Here is a 23,346-nt window from a genome sequence, read left to right as displayed (position 1 = left end):
AAAATGTTTTTCTCAAATTGTTATAGGTAAAACACCCTTGTCAATGTTTGTCGGGCTCTATAAGAGGTTCCCTTTGATATAATTTTGTCAGTAATTGACCAGGTAGTTTCAGTGTAATTTTTGATTGACTAAAAAGTTTAAGAAAAAAACCCATTTTTGGGTAGAACTTTGGGCCCGAAAAACAAATAACACTATATCAATTCTGTTACAAATTTAGACAAGCTTTGTCTTCGTCATTTTCTCTAAAATCAACCCAATTTTAGAGAAACGCGTTTCAAATTTCAAGTTTTGTTCGGTTTTATTCGGATAATGTAAGTCAGCACTGTATTTTTGTTGATTCAGAAAAGATGAGGCCTGAAAACAGTTTTTTACAGAGAAAAATTACGCCCGTTTCTCCTTATTGCTTCAGCCAAAAGAAGGAAATGAACATTTTTAAAGCTATATACAGATCATAAGTACAAGGATTTAAGGTAGTCAATTGAGGAATCAATTTATGATAACATATGTAAGTGTGATATCTTGCCAACAAGGTACTGCATGATGTAACAAACCATACAAAACTGCACAAACTGTGAACCAAGTTAGTCTAGCGGGTACCTGAATTACATTTAACATCTGTGAATGCTAGTATGAACACTTTTGTTGTTAAAGTCACGGTGTTGGCAATATCGTTGACATTGAGTAACTTAATCGTCAAATACAGTGCTTTTCAGCTTTAATTGGAGTTTTTTTACTCAACTTTAGATGCTGAAAAGAACATTTTAAAGTTTTAAGACGTCAAAAAGAACAATTTCAGGCTAACTAACTTCGTTCAGATTCGTTTACCGAAAAATATATTGCCAAAAACGTGGCATCAGGTTTAGAATCACTACTTTAACCAGTGGACGACACCGGGTTGACCAGAATTGGTTCAAATGACCTTGATGGACCAGTCTGACGGTTGATGCAATATTACATGCCGAGTACTTCGAACGCATTGGGTGCTAGTCGGAGTTGAGACAGTTCATAGTCGTGGAACTCGTACTTGACATCTTTGAAGCGAGGCACTGATGACTTGTCGTAGCGACTGTGGTGTCCACTGAACAGTGTTTTGCCCCCCTTCTCTGTCTTGATATCTGTCACTTCTCCCTCGAAGTATCTGCATACAGTACACAAGTTCATAATGTTGCAGCTCTCATTAAGCGTCACATTGAGTCATAATTACAACTACCAGTTTATCCAATCTATAATCTGATTATTGAGTGGTATGAGCTCTAAATATGTTACCTGTATCCTGAAATGGTGTTTTTGTCTGTGGCTTTGTTGTCTGCTGTTGTGAGTCTGTACTGTCCCTGGGGGAAGAGGACTCTAGTTCCCACCCCCACCTCGGAGGCACTACTCACAGACACATTCTTGGCCACCTCATTGTACCTAAACACGCAATACAGCTTAATATATCACAGACGGCTATAACCGCACAACGCAGCGCTGTGCTCAGTTTAGAGCAGGTCTCAAACTCGCTATTCTTTTTTATTCTCGCTATCATGATTCAAATGTTTTCTCGAAATACTTGTTTTTCCTCAAACGCCCTTTTCTTTAAAAAAAACTTTTCAAAAAATCCGGCGTTCAGTTTGCACTGAGACAAAAATTATCAGGCGGTAACTGGGCATTCATTTCCGTTATTTAAAACAAAGTTTTAAGAGGCAACGAAGACAATTTAACATCCCCTGAAAAAGTTAAAGCCCATGACTTTTTAGAGTAAAAACAAAAAACAAAAACAGAAAATAAACAAAATCTTGAAACTCAAATATGCTAGCATCTTTACACATGTTCTATATGGCATTATGAAACAATGAAAACTCCCAAGAAAATTAAGCTAAGACCAAGCTATTGCAAATAAGCCGACAAAAAATAAGCAGACAAACAATCTTCCGACAATTCAAGTTTTTTTCTGGGAAAACTAGCATTGTCGGATGTTTGTTTCTTTGACTCGTACTCCACATATTAGGATCCCAGATCACGCATTTTCATTTTGACCTAGATAGGACCTGATTTTAAGTTTTTGACGTTTCTTAGTAAATCAAGGCCAATTTCGTAGAGTTTTCCACGGCCAATCGAGGCCAATTTCAATGGTCGGAACAACAATTGAAGCCGGCTACCTTGAAAGTAGCACAGAATGTTCCGATCATAGTCTTATAAAAACATTTAAAAAATCAAAGTTGGTTCGTGTTTTCTGCGTGGTGTGATGAAAAAATCTGAATGCAAAAATAAAAATTAGGCATTTCCAACAATTATAGAAAAAAAAGACCAAAACAAAAAAATGGTGACAAAAATTGAAAAAAATTTTCAATATTCTTTTGCAGAACCGTTTCGATTTTTGAAATTTTTTAATTGGCAAAATGACGCTAAAAAACTCCTAAAACTATCATTACTCGAATAAAATTAAGTTTTTACCGCTTAAGTGGGCATAAATAAGCTATTGGTAGCCTGCACGCTGACCTTATTAGCTCGAAATTGGACCAAAAATCAAAAGCTTAAAATCAATTTTTCATAAATTTTTTGAAAAGCTATTCGAATCACGACTCAAAAACATATTTAATATGATATATCACTCGACCCATTCCGGCGGTTATTTGTGGAACTTGATTTTGCGTGGAAAACATAAAAAGAAAAACTAAAGCACACCTAAATACAAAGTTCCTCGCCATTATTTGAATGGCTAGAATAAACAAGGTTGGCCGGTTGCTGAGCAAAAAACGACAAAAAAAACAAAAAATCCTTAAGAAGTTACAAAAAAATCAAATCGGAGCTGAAAGGGCTTTAATAAGATTTATCTGTCAACCCATTCTGATGTTTTTTTTGGTTTTTAATTTTGCTTAGAAAACAAAAAAGAAAAAACTGCAACACATACAAATACAAAGTTCCTCCCCATTTCTCAAATGTTCGGAACAACAACCTTCACAAACAAATGATAAACACATGCAACTCGAAGCCTTAAAAAATCAATCGGGTTTGCTTCTTATGCGTAAGTGATCTTTCGTAATGCGTAAGTAATAAATATTTTTACAAGCCGTCGGTATTTTCTTTTTGGTGAACGTTTGCCCAATCTTGCGCGTTTGCGCATTCAAGCTGTGATATCCTTTAAGAAGTTTGCTTTTTTAGCAAGACTATTATTAGAGGCAATTCTCTGGTTTCAACTAAAACGTCAAAAATTTAACCTTTTCAAATGTTGAAAGCTTAGACAACCAAAAATTTGAATTTTTCAATTTTTAGGTTGCCTAATCGCCCTAGTTTTCTAGGATTTTTGTTTTAGCTCGCTTCAATTGACGTGATATAATTTAGTTAAGAAAGCATTTGCTCTCGTGTCGTAGTTGAAATTTGCATAAATTAGGAGCGGAACTCGCTTGTTTTAGTTGAAAAATCAAGTTTCTCATCTGTTGCTCTCTTTGTCTTTTTTTTCACAAAACTTGCTAATGCGAAAGTTTGTGACTCACTTGACGACTCTGCCGGTGGTGTCTCCGTCGTCCCAGTCGACCGTGAAGCACATGGAGTCCCTGTCAAAGGAGACGATGGTGGAGAAGAAGAACTGGCCCCCCTTCCAGTGCGAGATCACGTGGTCACCTAGGAGAAAAACGAAGCATTAAGTGGCAACAGGAGCACATACTAGTATAAGTTTTAAAACGCACGCGACAGGATCAAGTATAAAAATAGAATAGTCGACATAATTGTTTAAAGAGAAAGTCTGAAGCCAAGTTTGCGTTTCTGAATCCAACGCGGAACCCATAATCATAACTAAGGCAAGGAAAACCATAGACGAGCAAAACGAATCATGGGTCGAATCATGAGTCGAATAGGGTCGAAAGAGTCACATATAGTTATAACATCCTCCCCCTATAGACCCTTTTCGGTATAGAGTGTTGACTTGGCCCACTTTACTACACGTACCTATGGTGGGTGCCTTGCTGTTCTTGCGTGCAGCCTCCTCCCACTTCTGCTGCACATTCGACTTCTTCTTATTCGCCCCTGCAGCCCCCTTCTCCTCCTCCTCCCGCACTATCTGGGCCACTCGACTGCAGATCAACTCCACTTTTTCCCTGTACTCTTGTTCACTCTTCACCTGAAATCAATATTGGTTCACGCCTAAAGAATTTGGAAATGAGAGAAACTTAAATAACGTTAAATTGCAGCAGAATTGACGTTGTAGTTCAGTCTCCCATAGTACTTGGTATAACTTAGTCTGAAAAATGGAGAATTTTTTACTTCCTTTTCAAAGCAGAATCATAACCGAAGAGACTGTAGAGAAAACCACGGAAAAATGGGACTCTTGTTGTTGGCCAAATTCTCCTTAAAGTGAAATGACTGAAAACGTGCAAACAAAAAAATTTTCTCATAAAAAATCTCTTTCATTTTTGTTGTGATTTAGTATTTTAGTATGTTGTAACCTTGACCTTTAATTTTTAATCAAGTACCAGTTATTGTACACTCTACAAAGTCCATTGGACTTCGATTCACTAGTTGCTCTTTTTAGACCACAGTCAGTTTTAATTCACACATTACTTTTTATTCTGTTTTAATCTAGTTAGAGATCTTAGTTAACAGTGGTAAACCTACACTTTTATAATGGCGCAGTCAACTACTGATTCGAACCTGCGGGGAATACCCGCCTTTTGGCCGAACCACACGGTAGAACCTCCCACCCATTGGAACAACTGGATAGACCAATTCCATCTGGCTATCATTGCAAAGGAAAAACTAGACATAGATAATCTTAAAGAACCAGTGGAAGGGGAGACGACATTACCGATCTTAGAAGGCGCCCAGGAGTCAGAAACTGACCAACAGAGGAAAGCTAGGGAGGCCAGGAATAAAGAAGTAATGCGAGTCTACGAACACGCAGAAGAGAAAAGACTAGCAGAAGAGAAACGGAAGTTCGGAGGAATGAGGAGATATGAGGCCGACAAAAAAGTAAGATCAATTCTGTACTTGGCCCTAGGAGCAGAAGGAAAACGGGTTTTCGCTCAAAAACATCCAAGGGTGAAAGTCCTAGGAATCTCATTCAAAGAATTTTACGAACTGCTAGAATCGTAGACTACTTTCGTAAACCCTCAATCCAATGGATGCACTCAGCCAAGCAATCATCGACAAAAAAGGTTATTATAACCATCTTAAACTAACAAATATGACTAGATCATTCAACACGACAGGAAGTAGTGATAGAGTGTACAAAAATTTTTATAATGTAAAAAAGGAACCAAACTTGAACATAGAAAGATCAAATACTTGTATGAAATGCGGAAATGCCTTTACCAAGGGTCATCTGAATATGTGTCCGGCGAAATAAATTGTTTGTAATATCTGTAAATCTAAAGAACATTTTAGAAGACTGTGTAAATCGAAAGGAAGGAAACCCGCTGTAAATACTGTAGATGAAACTGTAAATAGTCAGAATTGTTCATATTCCCCAGAAGACCTTCAAGCAAGAAGCGAAGAGAATTTTTGCGGAGTGATCAACGCCTGGACCGATAAGGGGATAAATGACAACGATGACTATTCCGTTCCTAACATCAGAACAATATACGATACCAATGGCTTGGAAACCAAGAAATTAGTCAACATCGGACTGGAAGACGATGCGATAGTTAACTTGAACATTCCAGTGGATTCTGCAAGCCCAGTGAGCTTCCTGAAGCAAAACGTCCTACACGAATTGAAGTTGAGAAATCCACAATTGAAAATACACCCGGTAGAGAAGAAAACCAGGGAACTATACTGCGGGTTTACCAACGACACAATCAACATCATCGGGAAAGTGATAGTAAGATTACAATCCAATGGATGGATCGCGGACGAAACTCCATTTTTTATCACTTCTGGACATGAGAGGAACATCCTGGGAAACGGCAATCTACCGAGAATTGGAATCCAGATAGCTCAACGACAGCCTCTACTAAACGTCAACAACATAACACGCCCAGAGTTGTTTAAGTTAAACAATAATTCAGACACGATTCTTAATCTGTATCATAAGTACAAAGAATTATTTAACAGAGTTGGGAAAATACCATTGGACAGAAAAATTACACATTTTCACTCTCCATTCAAACCTATCCAAACCAAAGGTAGAAGAGTTCCCCTGCATTTACTAGATAATGTAAAGATGGAACTAAATAGAATGGTAAAAGAGGGGCATATTGTGAAGCTAAACAAATGCGATGAAGATTGTTTCATAAGTTCAATAGTGATTACAAGAAAAAAAAACGGTAGCATCAAGTTGGCATTAGACTCGAAACTATTAAATAACCAGATATTCAAGAACAAATATCAAATGCCAAACATACATGAACTGATCGACAATATAGCGCTCCAACTGTCTAGCAAAGGGGAAGTTTGGTTTAGAAGTCTAGATCTAAAAAATGCGTACAGTCAACTACAATGATGTACAGACACCAGCAAACAAGGTAACTTTAGTATTGTGGGGGGCGAAACCACCGGGACCTATAGATTTTTAACGGGATTTTACGGACTGGGCGATATGCCAAACGAATTCCAGAGGGTGATGGATTCTTTTTTGAAAGACATTCTTTTACCAATTGATATATAGACGACATTTTAATAGCTTCGAAAGGATCACTAAATGAACACAAAGCAATATTATCAAAAATTTTAAACATTTTGGACAACAAGTATATGGCGGTAAAATGGGAGAAATGTGCATTTTTCCAAAACGAAGAAGAATGGCTGGGTTTCAAGATATCAAATTTGGGCGTAAAACCACTGGTGGGAAAAATCAGATTCGATAAAAAGCCTACCAAATCCCAAAAACATTTCCGAACTAAGGTTGTTCTTTGGGTCAATCAATCAGTAAATGAAATTCGTCCCGAACTTGCCATCTCTAAGTTCTCCCTTACGACCACTTCTCGTAAGAAAATCAGTTTACCAATGGAACGACGAGCATACGAAGGCGTTTGAAGAACTGAAACAACAGATAGTTAACATCAAAGAGAACAATCATTTTGACATAAAAAGGATGTCAAGACTTAAGACAGACGCTTCTCATAGCGACCTGGGAGCCACCCTAGAAGAATGGGATGAGGAGAATTGGTTAACAATAGCATTCGTTTCCCGATTTTTAAATAATCACGAAAGTAAATATTTGACAAATGAACTTGAATTGTTGGGAGTAGTCTGGGCGACGGAGCATTTTAAAAATTACTTTTATGGTGCTGTGTTCGAAATCGTAACGGACCATAAGGCATTGCTATCGGCACTAAACGCAAATCAGAGTAACAAAACTATGCGCAGCAGACTAACTCGTTGGGTAAACCGACTTTTACCATTTAATTTCAAGATCAAGCACATACCGAGAAAAGAAATGGGATTTACAGATTTATTGTCGAGGTTACCTTTAGGAAAAGAACTCCCAACCTCTCACAATGATAGCGAATTTGTAGTGGCTACAGTACAAAAGATTGTAGAAAACCTCTCTGTAAATAGTGATTGTAAAAAGAATAATTGTAAAAAGAACAAATTGTATAACCCAGTGGATGTAAATACGATCAGTAACTTGGATTGCAATATTCCAATGGGCGGAAAGAAAGAATTATCGCTTAGCATCCAACGGTCATTCTTCTCGAATAATCTGAACTACGTAAACGATACGGTTAGAATTTGTAATTCCAATCACTCACGTTCAGAGTCTTGTACAAGCGGTTGCGTTCCACTAAATTTATCAAAATTTGATCTCAATTATTTTTATTTATCAGATAAAACCTTTTTATTTTTTCTTCCCGAGTCAATACTTTCAATTAATCAGTCGTTAAATTCAGATCAGAAAAAAAAGTTACAAGAACTCATTACATCGGTTAACTTGCTATAAATTTCGGTTAACAAGCTAATCAAACTGATGACGGACGAAAACAAAATGCTCAAGGAAGTGAATAAGGCGGTAGAGGAAGGCAGACCATTGGATAAATTCGGAGCCTACCAAAGAACTTTCAGAGAGACATTCACGTTAAAGAAAGATTGTTATTTAACGATAACAAATTGATAGTACCAGCAGCTCTAAGGTCGCCATTCCTGTCATTACTGCATGAAACACACCCAGGACAGTTCGGAACGAAATCCTTGGCAGAGAACATTTGGTGGCCACATCTATACAGGGAAATATACTATCACGGAAAAAATTGCATCCAGTGCATCAAGGCCGGTAAGAACCTAAAAGTGATACTAGGGACGAATAATACGGAGAAATTACCGATTCTGACCGAACCAAATGAAGAAGTAGATTTAGGCTTTGCGGGTCCATTTGACAGAAATGGGGGTAACTCGAAATACCTTTTGTTATGCATCGATCGCTTCTCAAAGTTCCCGTCAGCAAAAGTAGTGAACAATACCTCGGCTTCTTCAATTTTATCTTTCAAGACAGATTATTGCCACCTTCACGGATTTCCAAAGTCTATTAGAGCCGACCATGGGTCATGTTTTCCTTCTTTCGATTTTAGAAACGTCTGCGAGAAGAACAAAATTAAATTAATTTTATGTACTGTTGGGGATCACAGATCCAACGGAGTCGTAGAACGACTCATTTACACTGTTAAAGCTAAACTTCTGGCATTGTCGTTTAACGAACCAAAACCATCTTTAAATACGGCTATTGATAAAATCATCTGGAATATTCATTCGACGAAACAATCATCCATTGGATGCTCTCCTTTTTCAAAACATTTTAATAGATCCCCCAACACGTTTTGGAAACCTCTGGTCTCTCACGCGATTAGTTTAGACAAGGGGAAGTCAATACTATCAAAGGATAGAGCACAAGACTGGGGAGCAGACGACGCGATTGAGGATGGCTACCTGGAAAACATAGCATCGGACAAAAGAGGGTATGAGAGCGACCCTTCGGATAAAGCAGACAGAAACCTCCAGCGAGCCCCATTGTCAAACCCGTTCAGCCAAGGAGGTAACTGGTTTAGCAAGACAGTTAACCGGAGGGAAGGCGAACCTTACTTTAAACCACTGGGGAGAAAGCCATTGTCAGACACGAAGCACACGGTTACATTAGACAACGGACATATGATCAGAAAATCTGACTTAGCTTTTAATAAAACCCAACCGTCGGTCCCTAGTAAATTTTCGGCAGTACCGAATCCTCTAATTAACCATCATGATTTAGCAGGCAAGCGAAAAAGGAACTCCCCGTCGAAGAGACCAGACTTAAATGCAGGAGGCCCATCGTCGCGTTACATACCAACGGCAGGAAAGGCAGATAAAAAGAGGAGAACCAACACTCCGAACACGAAAGGTTCAAAATCCACGTTTAATAATTTAGATTCATCGCTAGAGTTAGACCTTTGGGATAAAGTGATTGACGATTACTTGGGTACGGACGCGGAAACTGTGATTTAGTGATTTAGATCAGCTTAGAAGTACCTTATCAAGCCAAATGAACACACAGACAACGACCACTATTCCAACGGGCACAAGCGATGACCCAATCAGATTAGACAGCTCTCCGGAGAAGACATTGGAGACGCCAAAAACTCCGGTATCCATCAAACCCCGCTCAAGAAGAAATCCAGGTCCCCCAAAATTTTACGGAAACAAGCGTTTTATTGACCAAGTGACGCTTGGAACGGAGACCATCAGTGTAGTAGACTCCGATGACGAACCTCTAATTACGTTATCCAGCTCGAAGAGCCCACGGACTCAGACAGTTTATTCTACAGCGTCCCCTTCAGATTATTTGACACCAGTTGAAGATATACCTTGGCCCCAACACTGGTGGCGGAAACCACACAAGGCCCCTCCTCAACACCCACTTCACGAACAACAAAGGTCGCGAGTTTACCATCTCCATTGGTAGAAGTTGGTACGAACATTCAGAATGATGACGGCAGCGACATATCCTCAGGAATTGATGCAGATGCAAGGAGGGAGGCCGATAGCTTTCACGACAAATTTAACGCCACGAATTGAAACTCTAAAAACTTTCAAACTTGTACCATTATATTTCTTTTATTTGCTCGAGCTTCTATCCAGTGGATTACCCATTTTTAATTAGTTAGTGATTTAGGTTAGTTTTTCTTATTTGTATAAAGGCCACATAACCCCAACTGTACATATCATTTTGTACATTCACTGTAGATATCTGTGTAAACTTGTAGGTAGCCTGTATATATTACCATATAATCACCTCCATTGTAATTTGTACTCTCTGTAAATTTCCATTGGTGCTAAACGCGGTTAATTTTTTTTCAACTTTGGCCCTGATGGAGTGAGGGGAGAATGGAGTATATGAGTGATATTGGCTACATCGAGGAGCGGGCAGATATAAATTTTTGTGCAGTGGGGAATGTTGTGATTTAGAATTTTAGTATGTTGTAACCTTGACCTTTAATGTTTAATCAAGTACCAGTTAATGTACACTCTACGAAGTCCATTGGACTTCGAGTCACTAGTTGCTCTTTTTAGACCACAGTCAGTTTTAATTCACACATTACTTTTTATTCTGTTTTAATCTAGTTAGAGATCTTAGTTACCAGTGGTAAACCTACACTTTTATTAATTTTTATGCAATAAAAATGCTCTGTTTTGTCATCAAATTTTACTTTTTTGAGAAAACACTCATTGATGATCTTTATAGCGTAAATTAAAAAGCTCATTGTGACTTTTATGTTTTACCACGGTAGTTTTGCATACTTTAAATCAAAAGAACCTATCCAAAATTTGTGCATTGTTAGGATAAAAATCAGTGTCTGCCTTTCGAAAAACAAACTTTTACGAAAATCGAAATCAGTGCCTGTACGTACATCTCTCAGATCTATCCTGGCACTGCTGGCTCCTCTAGCCTCGATTTCTCCGAGCACCATGCCCACTTGGGTGCGAGTCCACTCATCCGACATCCTCTCCCCCACAATGATCGGAATAGTCGGCTTTCCCATAGTCTTCACAGCGTGATTGAATTCCATGTTGCAGTTTGCACTTTGACTGTACTCTGAACTTATAAATGAGATGATGACTTTACTGTCCGCCAGTCCATGTGCAATTTGTTCAAACATGCTTGCGTTTCCCTCATTCTGATTGGCTGTTCCTAATTGCTCCACATCCAGCCATAGTTTGCGGCCCTCTAATCTACTCTCTAAATCATGTTTGATCCTCCTCGGGTCAGCCAGCTCATGACCTTTGACCAAACTGACTTCGTTTGCCTTTTTACACATGAGTGAGTTTGACCAGCAGTAACTGATGAACCCATCGCAGGGTTTTGTGGGCTCATTTGCAATCTCTGTCGGTCCCTCGTGGGTAGCTTCAGAAAGACATTTCTGAGCTGACATTTTGAGATCTTCTAGTTTCTGTTTGAACACTAAGTCGTCTTTGAAGTGGATGTATAGTTCTCCAGCTATTAATAGACCTACGACAGTTCGAGTCCAGTCGAAGCCATGTCCCACAACCACCGGAATCACTGGGATACCTTTGGACTTTTTGGCATACTGGAACTGCTGTTGGCATTTCTCATCATTGGCAAACTCATTCGAAATGAACGCAATGAACACTTTCGCAGATCCAATCATGATTGCAACATCGCCCAGAGTCGGGTTGCGCACTTTCAAGTTCGTTTTCACCTTCAGCGAAGACTCAAGTTCTTGAATAATTTTGATGGGGTTAACTGCATCCGAATTGTTTTTTGTATTTTCGTCCGAGTAGCAAACAAAAATGTCAACTGCGGGTAAATTAGCCTTACTTGGCGTTGCAACATCAGTTACGCCGAAAGCATCCAGCGCATTGGGAGACACCCGAAACTGATCCAAATTCAGTTTGGAAAAATTGAAATCATAGTCTTTATAGGTGACCCATTTTCCATCTCCCTCGCCATAAGCGTGCACTCCGTCATAGAGACTGGTTCCATCCTTCTGTTTCACAATATTCGTCACTTTGCCCATGTGCCAGCGATAGCCGGAGAACTTGTCCCCCTTTTTGCCGTAATAGCCCTGAGCGAACAAGACGTTGGATCCCACGCCGATTGTATTTGATTCTGATAACAGATACAGTAATATATCATATACCCAAAAAAACATAACAATTTGTTGCATATTCTGGATGATGGACCACAGATTGGATCCCTTCTTTTTAAACAGAAAAAAAATTCTCTCCACAAGACGGACATTTTTACCCTACAATTTGTTTCACTCTTTCGAAGTTTTTCTAAGAAGGTTCCCGAATAGACCTTTCCCGTTTCTGAGTTTAGAAACGATTGGGAGTTAAAAGCTTGGTGTAAGCTTAATTTGGACCGTCATTTCTTTTAGCCATTGTCTTTTTTGACCACTTGATGATTTGGTATCGTAAACTATAACTTTGTCCGGTGTTTTTTGTTAGTGTTTTGTAGTGTCTGGAAGTGGTAGAACGGGTATCTTACCTGGTACCCTGTCGAGGGCTACGTCAGTCACACTCACCACCCGCCCCTCCGTGTCCCCATCGTCCCACGTGATGTGGAAGGTGTGCGACTGGGGGTCGAAGGAGTCGATGGTGGCGGGGAAGAACTGGTGCTTGAAGTACTTGGCGTAAATCTTGTCCCCCTTCCTCGGGAAGTTGGCAGTCGATGCCTTGTTGTACAGGGTCTTCCGTAGAGCTGTCAAGTTTCCAAGCTCTGCCCCTTAAGCACAAGCACTTTAATATTTACCATTCCAATTCTGACCATTCAAAGTTGATAAAACACAATCATTGGTGAAATGTTGCTAGGAGAATAGTTTAAAATCAAAACAATGTTGCTACATTCCTTTCCAGTAGTTCACTACTAAACTGAAGCCTCAGAAGTTTTATTAAAAACCAACCAATGAAATGAACAAGCTAATTTTTTCTGAGTATCATATAAAATTCAACCAGTTTTGGCAAACATGTAGAAAAGATTCTCGAAACTTCTGCATGTTGTCTGAATCAGAATGTTAAGGTTTTTTAAACTAGGATTGAGTTTGTTCCACACGACTTTTGAATGAATGTTATCTGATTTGTTGAAAACTGCAGTACATAGCAGAAATGAAAAGCCTTCATCTCAACCTTGGGATAATTTACCTTAAAAAGTATCTTAAGTTGCCTCAACGTTTAAGAAAAAAGTCCTCATACCTGAACCTTAACTTAAGCCACTTCAAATACTGCCTTAACTCACTTCAGTTTTAGCTTAAACCTATCTACTAGAAACTACTAGAAATCTACTAAAGGAGAAACTAGCGCAAACATAAATACACAAGAAAAAAAAACAAAAAAAAACGAAAAACTGTGCTTAAATAGATATCAAGAAAAACTAATAATTATTCCAATCAAGGCTAGTCGTCGTTTCTAAAAAATTGTGTGCGTTCATCTGAAAATTTAGCACTAAAAGAAAATCATAAATTTTACAGTTGCCCCAATATCAAACAAAAATTATTTGGACCCTGCCTGTGAACAGTATTCTTTCGATCAAAAGTGTGGAAAAAATTATCAATATTTCTGTAATTACACCGATAAGAAAAAACAAAGCTTTTAATGGAAGCACATCGGAAACATTTAATTTTTGCTTAACAAACTCACACCATGTCAACAATTTGATTCAAGTTTGCGTTTGGTTTTTGATTGGCTGAAAAAAAAAACAATTTGTATCAGTAACCAAGTTAACCTAATCTCCTCAAACCAAACTGGAGAGAGATCAATCACTTGGTCCATTTAGTGACCCTTTGTTTCTTATTTTATTGTCTAGTTTTTGTTTAATACCCACTTTTGTGTACTCACATTTGTAATACCCACATCAAGCAAAAATATGAGCAAATTAATCTGCAAACCGAATAAAAAAACACTATCAGTTCTTTGGCAAGCTCCACAAAACAATTTAAACTTTAACACACAACCACCCACACCGCAAACAAAACATCATAACACAAAAAAGTTTTGATGGAACAAAGCGTTTGTGATGGCGTTTGATGCAATCATGATAGAGTTTTGCCATAAACGAAATTTTAAATTTTTTGAGGTGCGTTCGCTCGTCAATCATTTCTTTTGGAAAAAAAAATATGATACTTAGGTATTTATTTTGTCTAGCCTCACTTGCTGCATGCCTTCCTCATATCCTTTTGAAAAACTCAAAAATACCACAGAAAACTTCAAAATTTGTCGAAAATTGTTACAGTTTCACATAAAATTTACAAACAGGACTATGTTCACAGTTTTTTGGCCAAAATTGCTGAAAAATTAATCAATAATACTGTAATTACACCGATGGGCAAAAAAAAAGATTTTTATGGAAGCAACTGGAAACATTTTAATTTCGGCTGAACAAACTCCATGTGAACGACCATGTGAACTATTTCGTTTGGTTTCCGATTGGCTGAAAAGAACAACTTGTATCAGTAACCAAGTTAACTTTATCCCCTAAGCCGCATTGTCGCAAACAGGTCTGATTAAAGTTCAAAGAATGATCTTCAGCCCTGAAGCAGGACTGGATTGATGGTACACCTAATGGTTCGGGGATGACTCTCTGAAATTTTGCGACATTTTAGGGAAACTGTACGACATTGAGCGTGGAATTCAATTATTTTAATTTTTTCATCCGAATATTCATAAAAATATTTCACAGCAATTCTCTTTTGTCGAGTGCTTGCTGTTCAGACTAACTTATCACTAGAGATGTAGAGATAGACAAAAGCCAGCGAGAAAGAGCATGCTAAGCAGCATATTCAGCCCATGTGTTACCGATAGTTTTTTCAATTCCTCCTGCAACTCAAGAAAAAAAGAAATGATTACAACTCAATTGGGATTTTTTTTTTGCAAAACTGAAATTTTATTGTTTCAAAAATATATGAATATTTCTATGTTTAAATGTGGTTGCTACTTGTTGAATTAAGAATGTGTTCAACTAATTTGGTAACTCAATAAGTTATCTAATTTCTTAGTCAGTTAAGCTGTAAGTTTTTACCAATATTTTAATCCAATTTGAGTATTGCATTGATTGGCTTCAATACGGCTTGAGGTTTACATTTTGGCAATATCAATTTGTTACTTATCAATTTTTTTCAAGTGCAATTCACCTAATTTATTTTCTGTTACAAACTACTTTCCCAATTTGTCTTCACTTTTCAATTTTTATAGCAGTTTACTGTTCAAGTTTTCTATATATCACTTTGTGATCAACGTAACTTCGTTATCAACGCCAGCAATAGTGCACCTGTATTGTAAAATTTAGCTGGAATATAACTTAGCAATCAGCTGGAAAGTTAAAATTGTTGGAACAGAAATTCTAAAACTGTACCTTGGAAAAAAAAGGATATTTTTAAGACTGCAACTGAATTTGCTAAAAGAATACTAAAAAACTAAGACACACAGTCGAAAACGTAAAAGGAGGAGATTTAAAATTTGGGTTTCTTAATTTTTTATAGAAAGAAAAATTGCAGCTAGATTTTAAATTACATGTGTACAGTTGCTGGTGTTGTTGATAAAAAATTAGAAAACAATTGAAAAATTTTTTGTCTGACCAAAAACTTGTGATTGAAATAGAAGGCAGTCGAAACATTCATGGCTTTGACCTGATATATGAGCAGTCTTGCTGCAACGAAATATTGTGTTTGTTTTTAAAAAAAACGATATTCCATTGCAACAACACTGCTCGTACATCAGGCTAAAGCCTTAATCATTCGACTGCCCTCTACCTTCATCCAAACGTTTTGGTAAGAAAAGCATCTTCTAAGGGTTCGTAATATAGAGAGCAACTTGCTTGCCTCAAATCAATTTGGAATGACTCATTTTACCGCTTAAGCTCAAATGGCACGAAATATACTGCAAGTTTATTATCATTGTAAGTATCAATTTTGGCTTTATTGGTATTTATCAAATTCCTATAACACTACCAAAAATGATGATAATTGAATGAATATTAATCTCAGGATATCAGTACTTTTCAGACGATAAAAAAATCCGGAAAAAATTTCTAGTTAAAACTTCGAAAAATATCGTAAAAATGCAAACAAAGCATAAACTTTCCGCGCGTGTTCGAAAGTCAAAACAGTAATGCTTCACTGTATTTATTTCAAAACCAGACATAGTTTTGTCATATGTTCTCTGAAGCTCACACACCAAACTAGGAGTTATGCATCAAAAACCTAGGATATGATGAAATACGGCTTCGGGGAAATAAACTAATGCTGAATGTACACAAGATTTTAAAAAACGGCCCTGACTCGAATGGCGTTAAAAATAGAAAAACAAATTTTGTTTAACCAGAAGAAATTGATTAGCTTCGAAGTTTTGCCGTCGAAGAGCATGCCAAATATTATGGATTGTTGTATCAAATTTCAAAAAACAGGTAGGAACAAGGATAGACAACTGCTGTGCATGTAGCACACACTGACCACTACAGTAGAAAAAAATTAACCCAGAGGCGAAGCAGAGCTTTGCACTACTAGCAATGCAATACAAACATTTTTAAAAAAAACATTAGAGGAAGAAACTTTAGGATATTGAAAAAAACATGGTGAACCAAATTTTTCGTTAAGTCTCAATAAAAACCAACTACAAGGCCAGTTGAAGCTGGAGGTACGGGTTTAATAATGAATGAGTTTGCTATAGTGATAAGGCACGAAAAGTGTGATTTCAAAAAGTGAACTTTGCTTAAAACATTAGTTGTTTCGCTACTAAAATAAGTGAGAAGAGTAAGAAATTTTGATAAAATCAATTTTCCCAAGGAGATAACATTTCTCTAACAAAAAATTAAGGAACCGTTGCTTCTGCAGGAACAGTTGTCGCAACCGGATCTTTCAATAGAAGTTTTTATCTCAGATTTGATTGTGAAAAATTTAAGAAAATTCAAAACTTTCTTCAAAGCGGTCGAAAGTTCTTGAAAATGTTCAATAAACTTTCCAAAGTTCATAACGTTTTTCTGCAAAAACAAGTTATAGCCGCTCAAGCGGAAAAAATTTCCAAAGCCGGGTTTCTTTTTGATCACAACCTGGAAATTGGACCGGTAGTTTTTGCGGAAATGTTTCCAAAATGCTGGCGAAGATTTAAAACTTTGACTTGTTTGAAGAACATAAACTTCTTTAAGCAAACTGGGCATAACTGGTTTGAAGTTAAGCTTTCAACAACCTGTTTAATCGAATAAACATATAATATCAGGTTTGAGAGGATAGTTAGCGAGGAAGGTAAAAAAATTGGTCAACAAATCAAAAATTTGACGATTCCGAGAATCATAGCTTTTTGTGCGAAAAAATTTAGCAGAAACATTATTCAGAAGGGACTCACGCAACCTGTTATTTCGATTGAACCCAAAATCTCAGATTTGGGAGAGTAGTTTTCGAGAAAAATGAAAAAGCTTCCAAAAAAAACTGTCACAAAATCATAATTTTTACTTTTCCGAGGAGCAAGACTTTCGTAGTCAAAAAAATTGTAGGTAGTCGCATAAGCAATTGATTTTCCCAAAGTCTCTTCTGAGAATTGAAACCAAAATATCAGGTAGGACAGGGTAATTTTTCAAATAGGAGATTTATAGGAGATAATTCAAAAAACTTAGAAAAACGGCCAAAAAAAATCAAAATTTGACTTTTCAGAGGGCTATAACGAGTTGTGTAAAACTTTTTGTAAGCGTCCGCTAATGCAGAAGAGCAACCCAATACCTGTTATCTCATCAAACTCACAAAATCAGATTTTAGAGGTTAGTTTTTGAGAAAAGTCAAAAGATCCACAAAACGGTCAAAAATCAAAAATTTAACTACTCCGCGGGCCATAACTTTATTTGCAAAAAAATGGTCGTAACCACATATGTAGGGGAGCTTTTCATCCATAGGAACTATCCTTTGAAATCTATCCATTGAAACCAAAAACGCACATTTGAGAGAGATAGTTTTCAAGAAAAAGAAAAAAAAACAATTCCAAGATGTGACAACTAAACCGACAGCAGTTAAGCAGGCAAACAATTGGCCGATATTTTTCTTTCCAAAGAGATATTTCCGTTTGAAAAAAGGTCTGGTCAGACTCGAACCCAGGACCTTTGCCGTCCAAGGCATATTCGTTACCTGCGAGCTAAGTTGGCCAGGAACGCTAAGAAATTTGAACACATAATTAAACAATGTAGAGATGAGTCCAGACGTCCAGATGAGTCCTGTGGACAAAATTAATTACGGGGAAAAAGTCCAGTACCCGTTCGCAATACCCTTGGTTATCGCAAAACTAAAAAAAAATTTTTTTCAATTTTATCGTTTGTGCTTGTAGTCTGATATTGAAGAAGTTTTGAAAATGTTCAGAAAAAAAGCATATTTGGTAGCAAAAGTATAGAGGGTATTTTCTAGAACAATTTTTTACCGTAAATAGAATACAAAAAAAAAATAACTTCATTCAAATTTTTAGCTGAAAACTCCATTGATTTTCTGAAAATTTTTCATCCTAAGAAGGTGATTAGAAGAAATTCAAAATCTAAGACAGAAGCTAAGGATCCTTTGCAAAAAAAGCCAGAAATCAAAAGATAAAGTGTCTCAAACGAAAAGCTTACATAAATTCTGTTTAAGAAATTGAAGGCCAAAATTTTGAAGATTTTTCCTGCAGTTGTTATAAAAAAAATACAACATAAGGATAAACCTACAGCATAAAGAGGATTTAAGATACATTAACTATATTCATTTTTTCTCATAACCAATAGATGAATTGATAAGAAAGAAACTTATTGGTCGAAACGTCAAGATAAAAAATTTCCTAATTAAACTGAGTTCTTTTGCTTAACATTTTGCATCCAAATAAACTGCATTTTCTGCAGGAGCAGTTAAGATAAGAACATTTCTTCTCCCGTATTTGGCATAAAACATGATAAGATTTGAAAAAAAAATTGCAAAAATTTCCGCAAAAAAAAACATGATAAGATTTGGAAAAAAAATTGCAAAAATTTCCGCAAAAAAAAAATTGAAGAAAATCCATTAAAAAAACCTAATAATAAAAAATTTATCAAAAACAAAGTTGATACGCAGTTTTATGAGAGCTTCATCACAACAAAAACAGATAACAAGGAATAAAGGAACCCGTAGGGGAAATTTAAAAAAACACTACAAAAAATGACCTATGCGCTATGCCATCAACTTGAATTGATTTCATAAAAATTGTTCAATGTTAAAACACAGCAAACAAAATTAAACATTAAACTAAAATTATTTACATGTCCTTATAGAACTAAAAAAAAAAAATCAGAAACCATGCATCCGAAAAAAGTGAAAATTTAAGGCGGCATTTTTGTTATTTGAAAAGTTTTTTTCTCTAATAGAAAGTGTTGGCGTGCAGAAAAACCAGGAAATCATGAACTGAATTTAACCATTGGAAAATGAAAAAAAAATCTATACTTTGTATATCTATCAAAATTATAGAAACAAAACAAATTCCAGAAAACCTTTTGAGGCAAAATCGGCAGAAAAAATTACAATAATTTTTGTTTTTGGTTAAGTTTTAAGCAGCTTTTGTTCATTTCAGTTTTTGTCCGAACTTAGCAGAATTTGAGAAAAAAATGATGGAAGTTTCAGATTTAATTAATTCAGTCCCGATAATTTAAATCAGGACTGTAGCAAATTTTGCTTCAATTGAAGCTCAAAAAAAAGCTTTAAATTACCTCCTTTCCTCAATTGCGTCTCAATAGCGGATAACAATTTCTCCACCTCAGTGTCCATTTTTTATCCAGCAGCAAGGTAAATAAACGGGCACGCAGAGCAGCAAAAAAAACAGGACAGAGAAAAAAAATAAATTCTTTTTCTTCTATGGTGCTTTGATATAGCGTTGTACTTGTTTGTGCTATAGCGTTGGAATTGCCAACTGAAAACTAACGCATTTAGTATTATTATGACGTTAATACAACTCCAATGCAAAATGGTGAATAAATTATAGAGCAGAAAAACTGCTATCGCTCTTCAAAACAGGTGAATTATAAACGATGAATGAATACAGAACAATCAAGCTTCAGCATGGTTTCACTTTGACATGCAGAGGACAATTATTTTAGATTTGCGAACAATAGAAAAAGATTTTCACATATCAGATCAACTGAAAAGCATATTGCACTTATTTAAAAAGCTCACCTTCTAATGGAGTCTGCCAAAACTACTTTGGATTGGGATTCAAACATATAATTTTTGAACATTCTTCGTTTGGCTCTGGCCGAATTAGATTCAGAATTATACCCAAAAAAGAAGAATTTTGTGTGGTACCCGACGCCGACCTAGAGTTTTTCAAGAGGGCAGATTGTCAGCAAGTTTTTCCAAATTTCTTTGAACTTCTTTCAGTTCAACCAAACTAATTTTTTTGTGATAGTTTTCTGATGAAAAAAAAAATTATCCCAATTTCGACGATTTTTGTGCGTGAGGTGATTTCAATTTACTATTAATTTTTGAAGAAATAAATCGTAAAAACTAAAAAAAAAAACGAAAAATGACAAAACAACTGATTTATTTTAAGTTTTTTTTTTATTTCACGGCCGAAGAAGCGCTATATGAAGTTTTTTTTACTTTTTTTTTCATGGCGAAAGTCTTTGTTTTTGTAGCATAATTGAGAGTTTATCACTTTACTCGTTCGCTTTAGTCGTTCTATACTGGAATCAAAAACAAAACTTCTGAACTCAAAAGCAAAATTACCAAACTGATTTTTTTTTTACACTGAGATAAATACAAAAGGTTAATATCAACGATGATAACAATGAAAATAATCACAATAAATTGTTTTTCAATCTAATCTAGCGGCAATTTAAACCAGTTTATTGACACAAAAACATTATCAGTCAAATGCTAACTGAAATGTCATAGTTTCGATAAAAAGTCACTATCTTCTACATATGTGACAACATCAACTAAAATTTATATTTCAAAAAATTGGGAAAAATACAATCAATTCTAAACAAAAAACAATGCCAGCAATAACCTAATTGAAAACAGTTGAAACCTTCTTGAAATTGATACGCTGGGATTTCTTGATTTGGGAGTTTCAAGTAGTTTCATTCTAATAAATAAAAAAAATTCAAAATTGCTAAAATAAGAACTGACGGAAAAAAAGTCTAGGAGTACATGGGTTTGAGTTCCGGAAATCTCTATCAGAAGTGATTTTTATTCCGCGCTATGAGCCTTAAAAATTAGACTATCCTAAAATGACTGCAATTAGACACTAACTCTTCGTACAACACAGACCCGATTTGTTATCACAGAGTCCATCAAAAGTATGATCATTAACTTATTATTAAACATTAAACAAAAACTGTCCAGTTTATTTTTAAAATAAGCTTAAAATACAACAGTGACAAATAATAACCTGATTTGGGGGCTAAGGAAATAAGACAAGCAAATTAGACGACCAAAATAACAAAATTTAGACGAAAACTTGCGTGGCAGTACAACAGTGCCGAAGTACAACAGTGCCAAAAAAAATTAGTTCAACAAGGCCGAAAATTAAAACTTTGTTCAACAGTGCCAAAATTTTGAACGAATTTCAACATCTTAGAAGCGGCAAACAAAAATTAAACGGCAATCGTTTACAATTTTAAGTGAAATTTTAAAATTTTGAGCAAAAAAAATTTGCAACTTAGACGTTTTGGCATAAAAATAATTGTTTAATTTGCAGTTGCAGACGTTTTGGCTCCGAAATTGGAGTGATTTTCTTTGATAATTAGCGTCAGTAATTTCTCGCTCTTTAGAAAATGAGTTTGAATTATTCTGAAATTTTCCCGCCTTTTTCGGCACTGCTGTACTTCGGCACTGTTGAACGCCTCCCAACTTGCGAGCAAATTGCGTGAAAATTGTTTACAGACTTCAATTAACGTTTGGTTGAGTAAAAACTGGTTGTCCAACCACAAATCAGGTTATTAATGTCACAGCTGTATAAATTATGCATTTCAAAAATGTAATTTACTTTTTTGATTTATTGTTTAATAACTACCTTACAATAAAAACTTAGATTAATTCTGACATTTGCTTCTTGTAGTTTGCTTCGAAACGGAAAAATGTTGTTGGCCCAGTTCTTATTGTAGAAACTCAAAACAATTTGTCGTCATATTCCCATTTTTTACGGTCGTCTAATTTGCTTGTTGTCTTTTTTCCTAGGCTCCCATGATTTGAGGTAGGGTAACCTTTTAATCAATTAAGAGTTGATTTAGGTCTGTCAGCAACTGTCACACAAATTGACGTCTAAATTCAGTTACTTTAGGATCAAAAAGTTAGCTTGTCTTCTAGTTTCCAACCCCCGCAGTTTAGAAAGAACTAAGTCAACAGCCTTTATGCTTTGTAAGACACTAATTGCTGATACCACCAAAATAACGGTGCCAGGGTTTTGAGCACATCGGTTTTTTAGCAGAACAATTTTTTAACAGACTGAAAACAATTAAATAGTCAGAAAGCTAAGTTCAAACGCGGCATTGACGATTCGCGACCGCTTGCTCCGCTGCGCTTCAATTCAACACGAGTGTGTTTGTGCATGCTATTTTTTGTTTTGCCGTTAATTTAGACTGTAGTGTTTTTGAAGTTATAGTTTTGTTGACAAATCGTGAGATAATTGTCTTAATTGATGAAGCTTCTTGAGCGTCTTTTGAGTCTGTCAATCAATCACGCGTCACTTTATAACGCTGGTACGCTAAAAAAACTCACCTATCACTTGTTATGCTAAAATATTGGTCTGCTAACTGATCGGTCCCCCACAATAACTATCTGCATGTATCATGCTCACTTAGCATTTCCCGATACATAGTTTCAAGAAAAGCATGGCAGCATAAGAGCTCTAGCAATTATGCGACGACACCAGCAAACGGCGCTGCAGCAAATTTTTGAAAATTATTTGTTCTGCATCTTTTGAAAATACAAGCATGAATGATAACTTTGGCTAATCGCTAGCGTAGAGCGTAAAAATAAATCTCGAAAAGTATATCTGTGAATACTGGGTTCAAAATTACACGCTGTCGTAAAAATATTGCTTTTAACTATGCGGATATCTTGCATGCAGTCAAGAGCGTTGCTACTGTAAATAAATTCTGAACGAAAATTATTTTTTTGTTTGTCTTTTAAACTTGAAATAGCAAAAAAAAAGAAGTCACGAAATTTTGAAAATTGACATTTAATTCGCCTTACACTTCGTGCTATTTACTCGTTGATAATGATTTAATCCGTCTCAAAAATCTTTCCAAGTTATTATACTATTGCACAGTTCATTTAATTAATACGTTACTACATTCTGATATTAAGTTGTTTTAACTAGCGTTTGGAATGGGGGTTCATTTTTTTAAAAAATTTTTCCTTTCGTGAAAATTTCATCATTAAAAAAAATACAAGACTACTCTGAAGAAATGATGAACAGCCAAATTTTAAGAGCATCGCTCTGATACTAGCAACCCAGATCATTTCTGTCGTTCGA

At 36.1% G+C, this 23,346-nt stretch overlaps 2 protein-coding genes across 5 annotated transcripts in view; one reads left to right on the top strand and one right to left on the bottom strand.

Annotated features, from left to right (window-relative positions):
• Positions 1-23,346, top strand: part of LOC134851749 (14-3-3 protein homolog 1-like) — a 524,146-nt gene that overhangs the window by 210,458 nt on the left and 290,342 nt on the right. The window lies entirely within an intron of this gene.
• LOC134851538 (uncharacterized) lies at positions 424-19,882 on the bottom strand. Its single transcript, XM_063867667.1, has 7 exons — positions 19,577-19,882; positions 12,392-12,628; positions 10,791-12,010; positions 3,925-4,096; positions 3,474-3,600; positions 1,267-1,410; positions 424-1,138 (listed from the first exon to the last, which is right to left on the bottom strand). Exons 1-7 carry the CDS (start codon positions 19,632-19,634, stop codon positions 952-954), a joined length of 2,145 nt encoding a protein of 714 aa, XP_063723737.1. The 5' UTR covers positions 19,635-19,882; the 3' UTR covers positions 424-951.

The sequence above is a fragment of the Symsagittifera roscoffensis genome, chromosome 7, assembly GCF_963678635.1.
Source record: "Symsagittifera roscoffensis chromosome 7, txSymRosc1.1, whole genome shotgun sequence".
Taxonomy (NCBI): Eukaryota; Metazoa; Xenacoelomorpha; order Acoela; family Convolutidae; genus Symsagittifera; species Symsagittifera roscoffensis.
Note: the sequence above shows the minus strand (reverse complement) of the source record. Positions and strands in the feature narration are given on the sequence as shown.

What these genes read in the sequence shown, in the direction of transcription:
- LOC134851538 (XM_063867667.1), bottom strand. Translation starts at nt 19,634, where the DNA reads ATGGACACTGAGGTGGAGAAATTGTTATCCGCTATTGAGACGCAATTG. An exon ending in ACCACCGGCAGAGTCGTCAA is followed by an intron (nt 1,411 to 3,473) that starts GTGAGTCACAAA and finishes TTGCGTGTTTAG; the next exon opens with GTACAATGAGGTGGCCAAGA. An exon ending in AACACCATTTCAGGATACAG is followed by an intron (nt 1,139 to 1,266) that starts GTAACATATTTA and finishes TACTGTATGCAG; the next exon opens with ATACTTCGAGGGAGAAGTGA.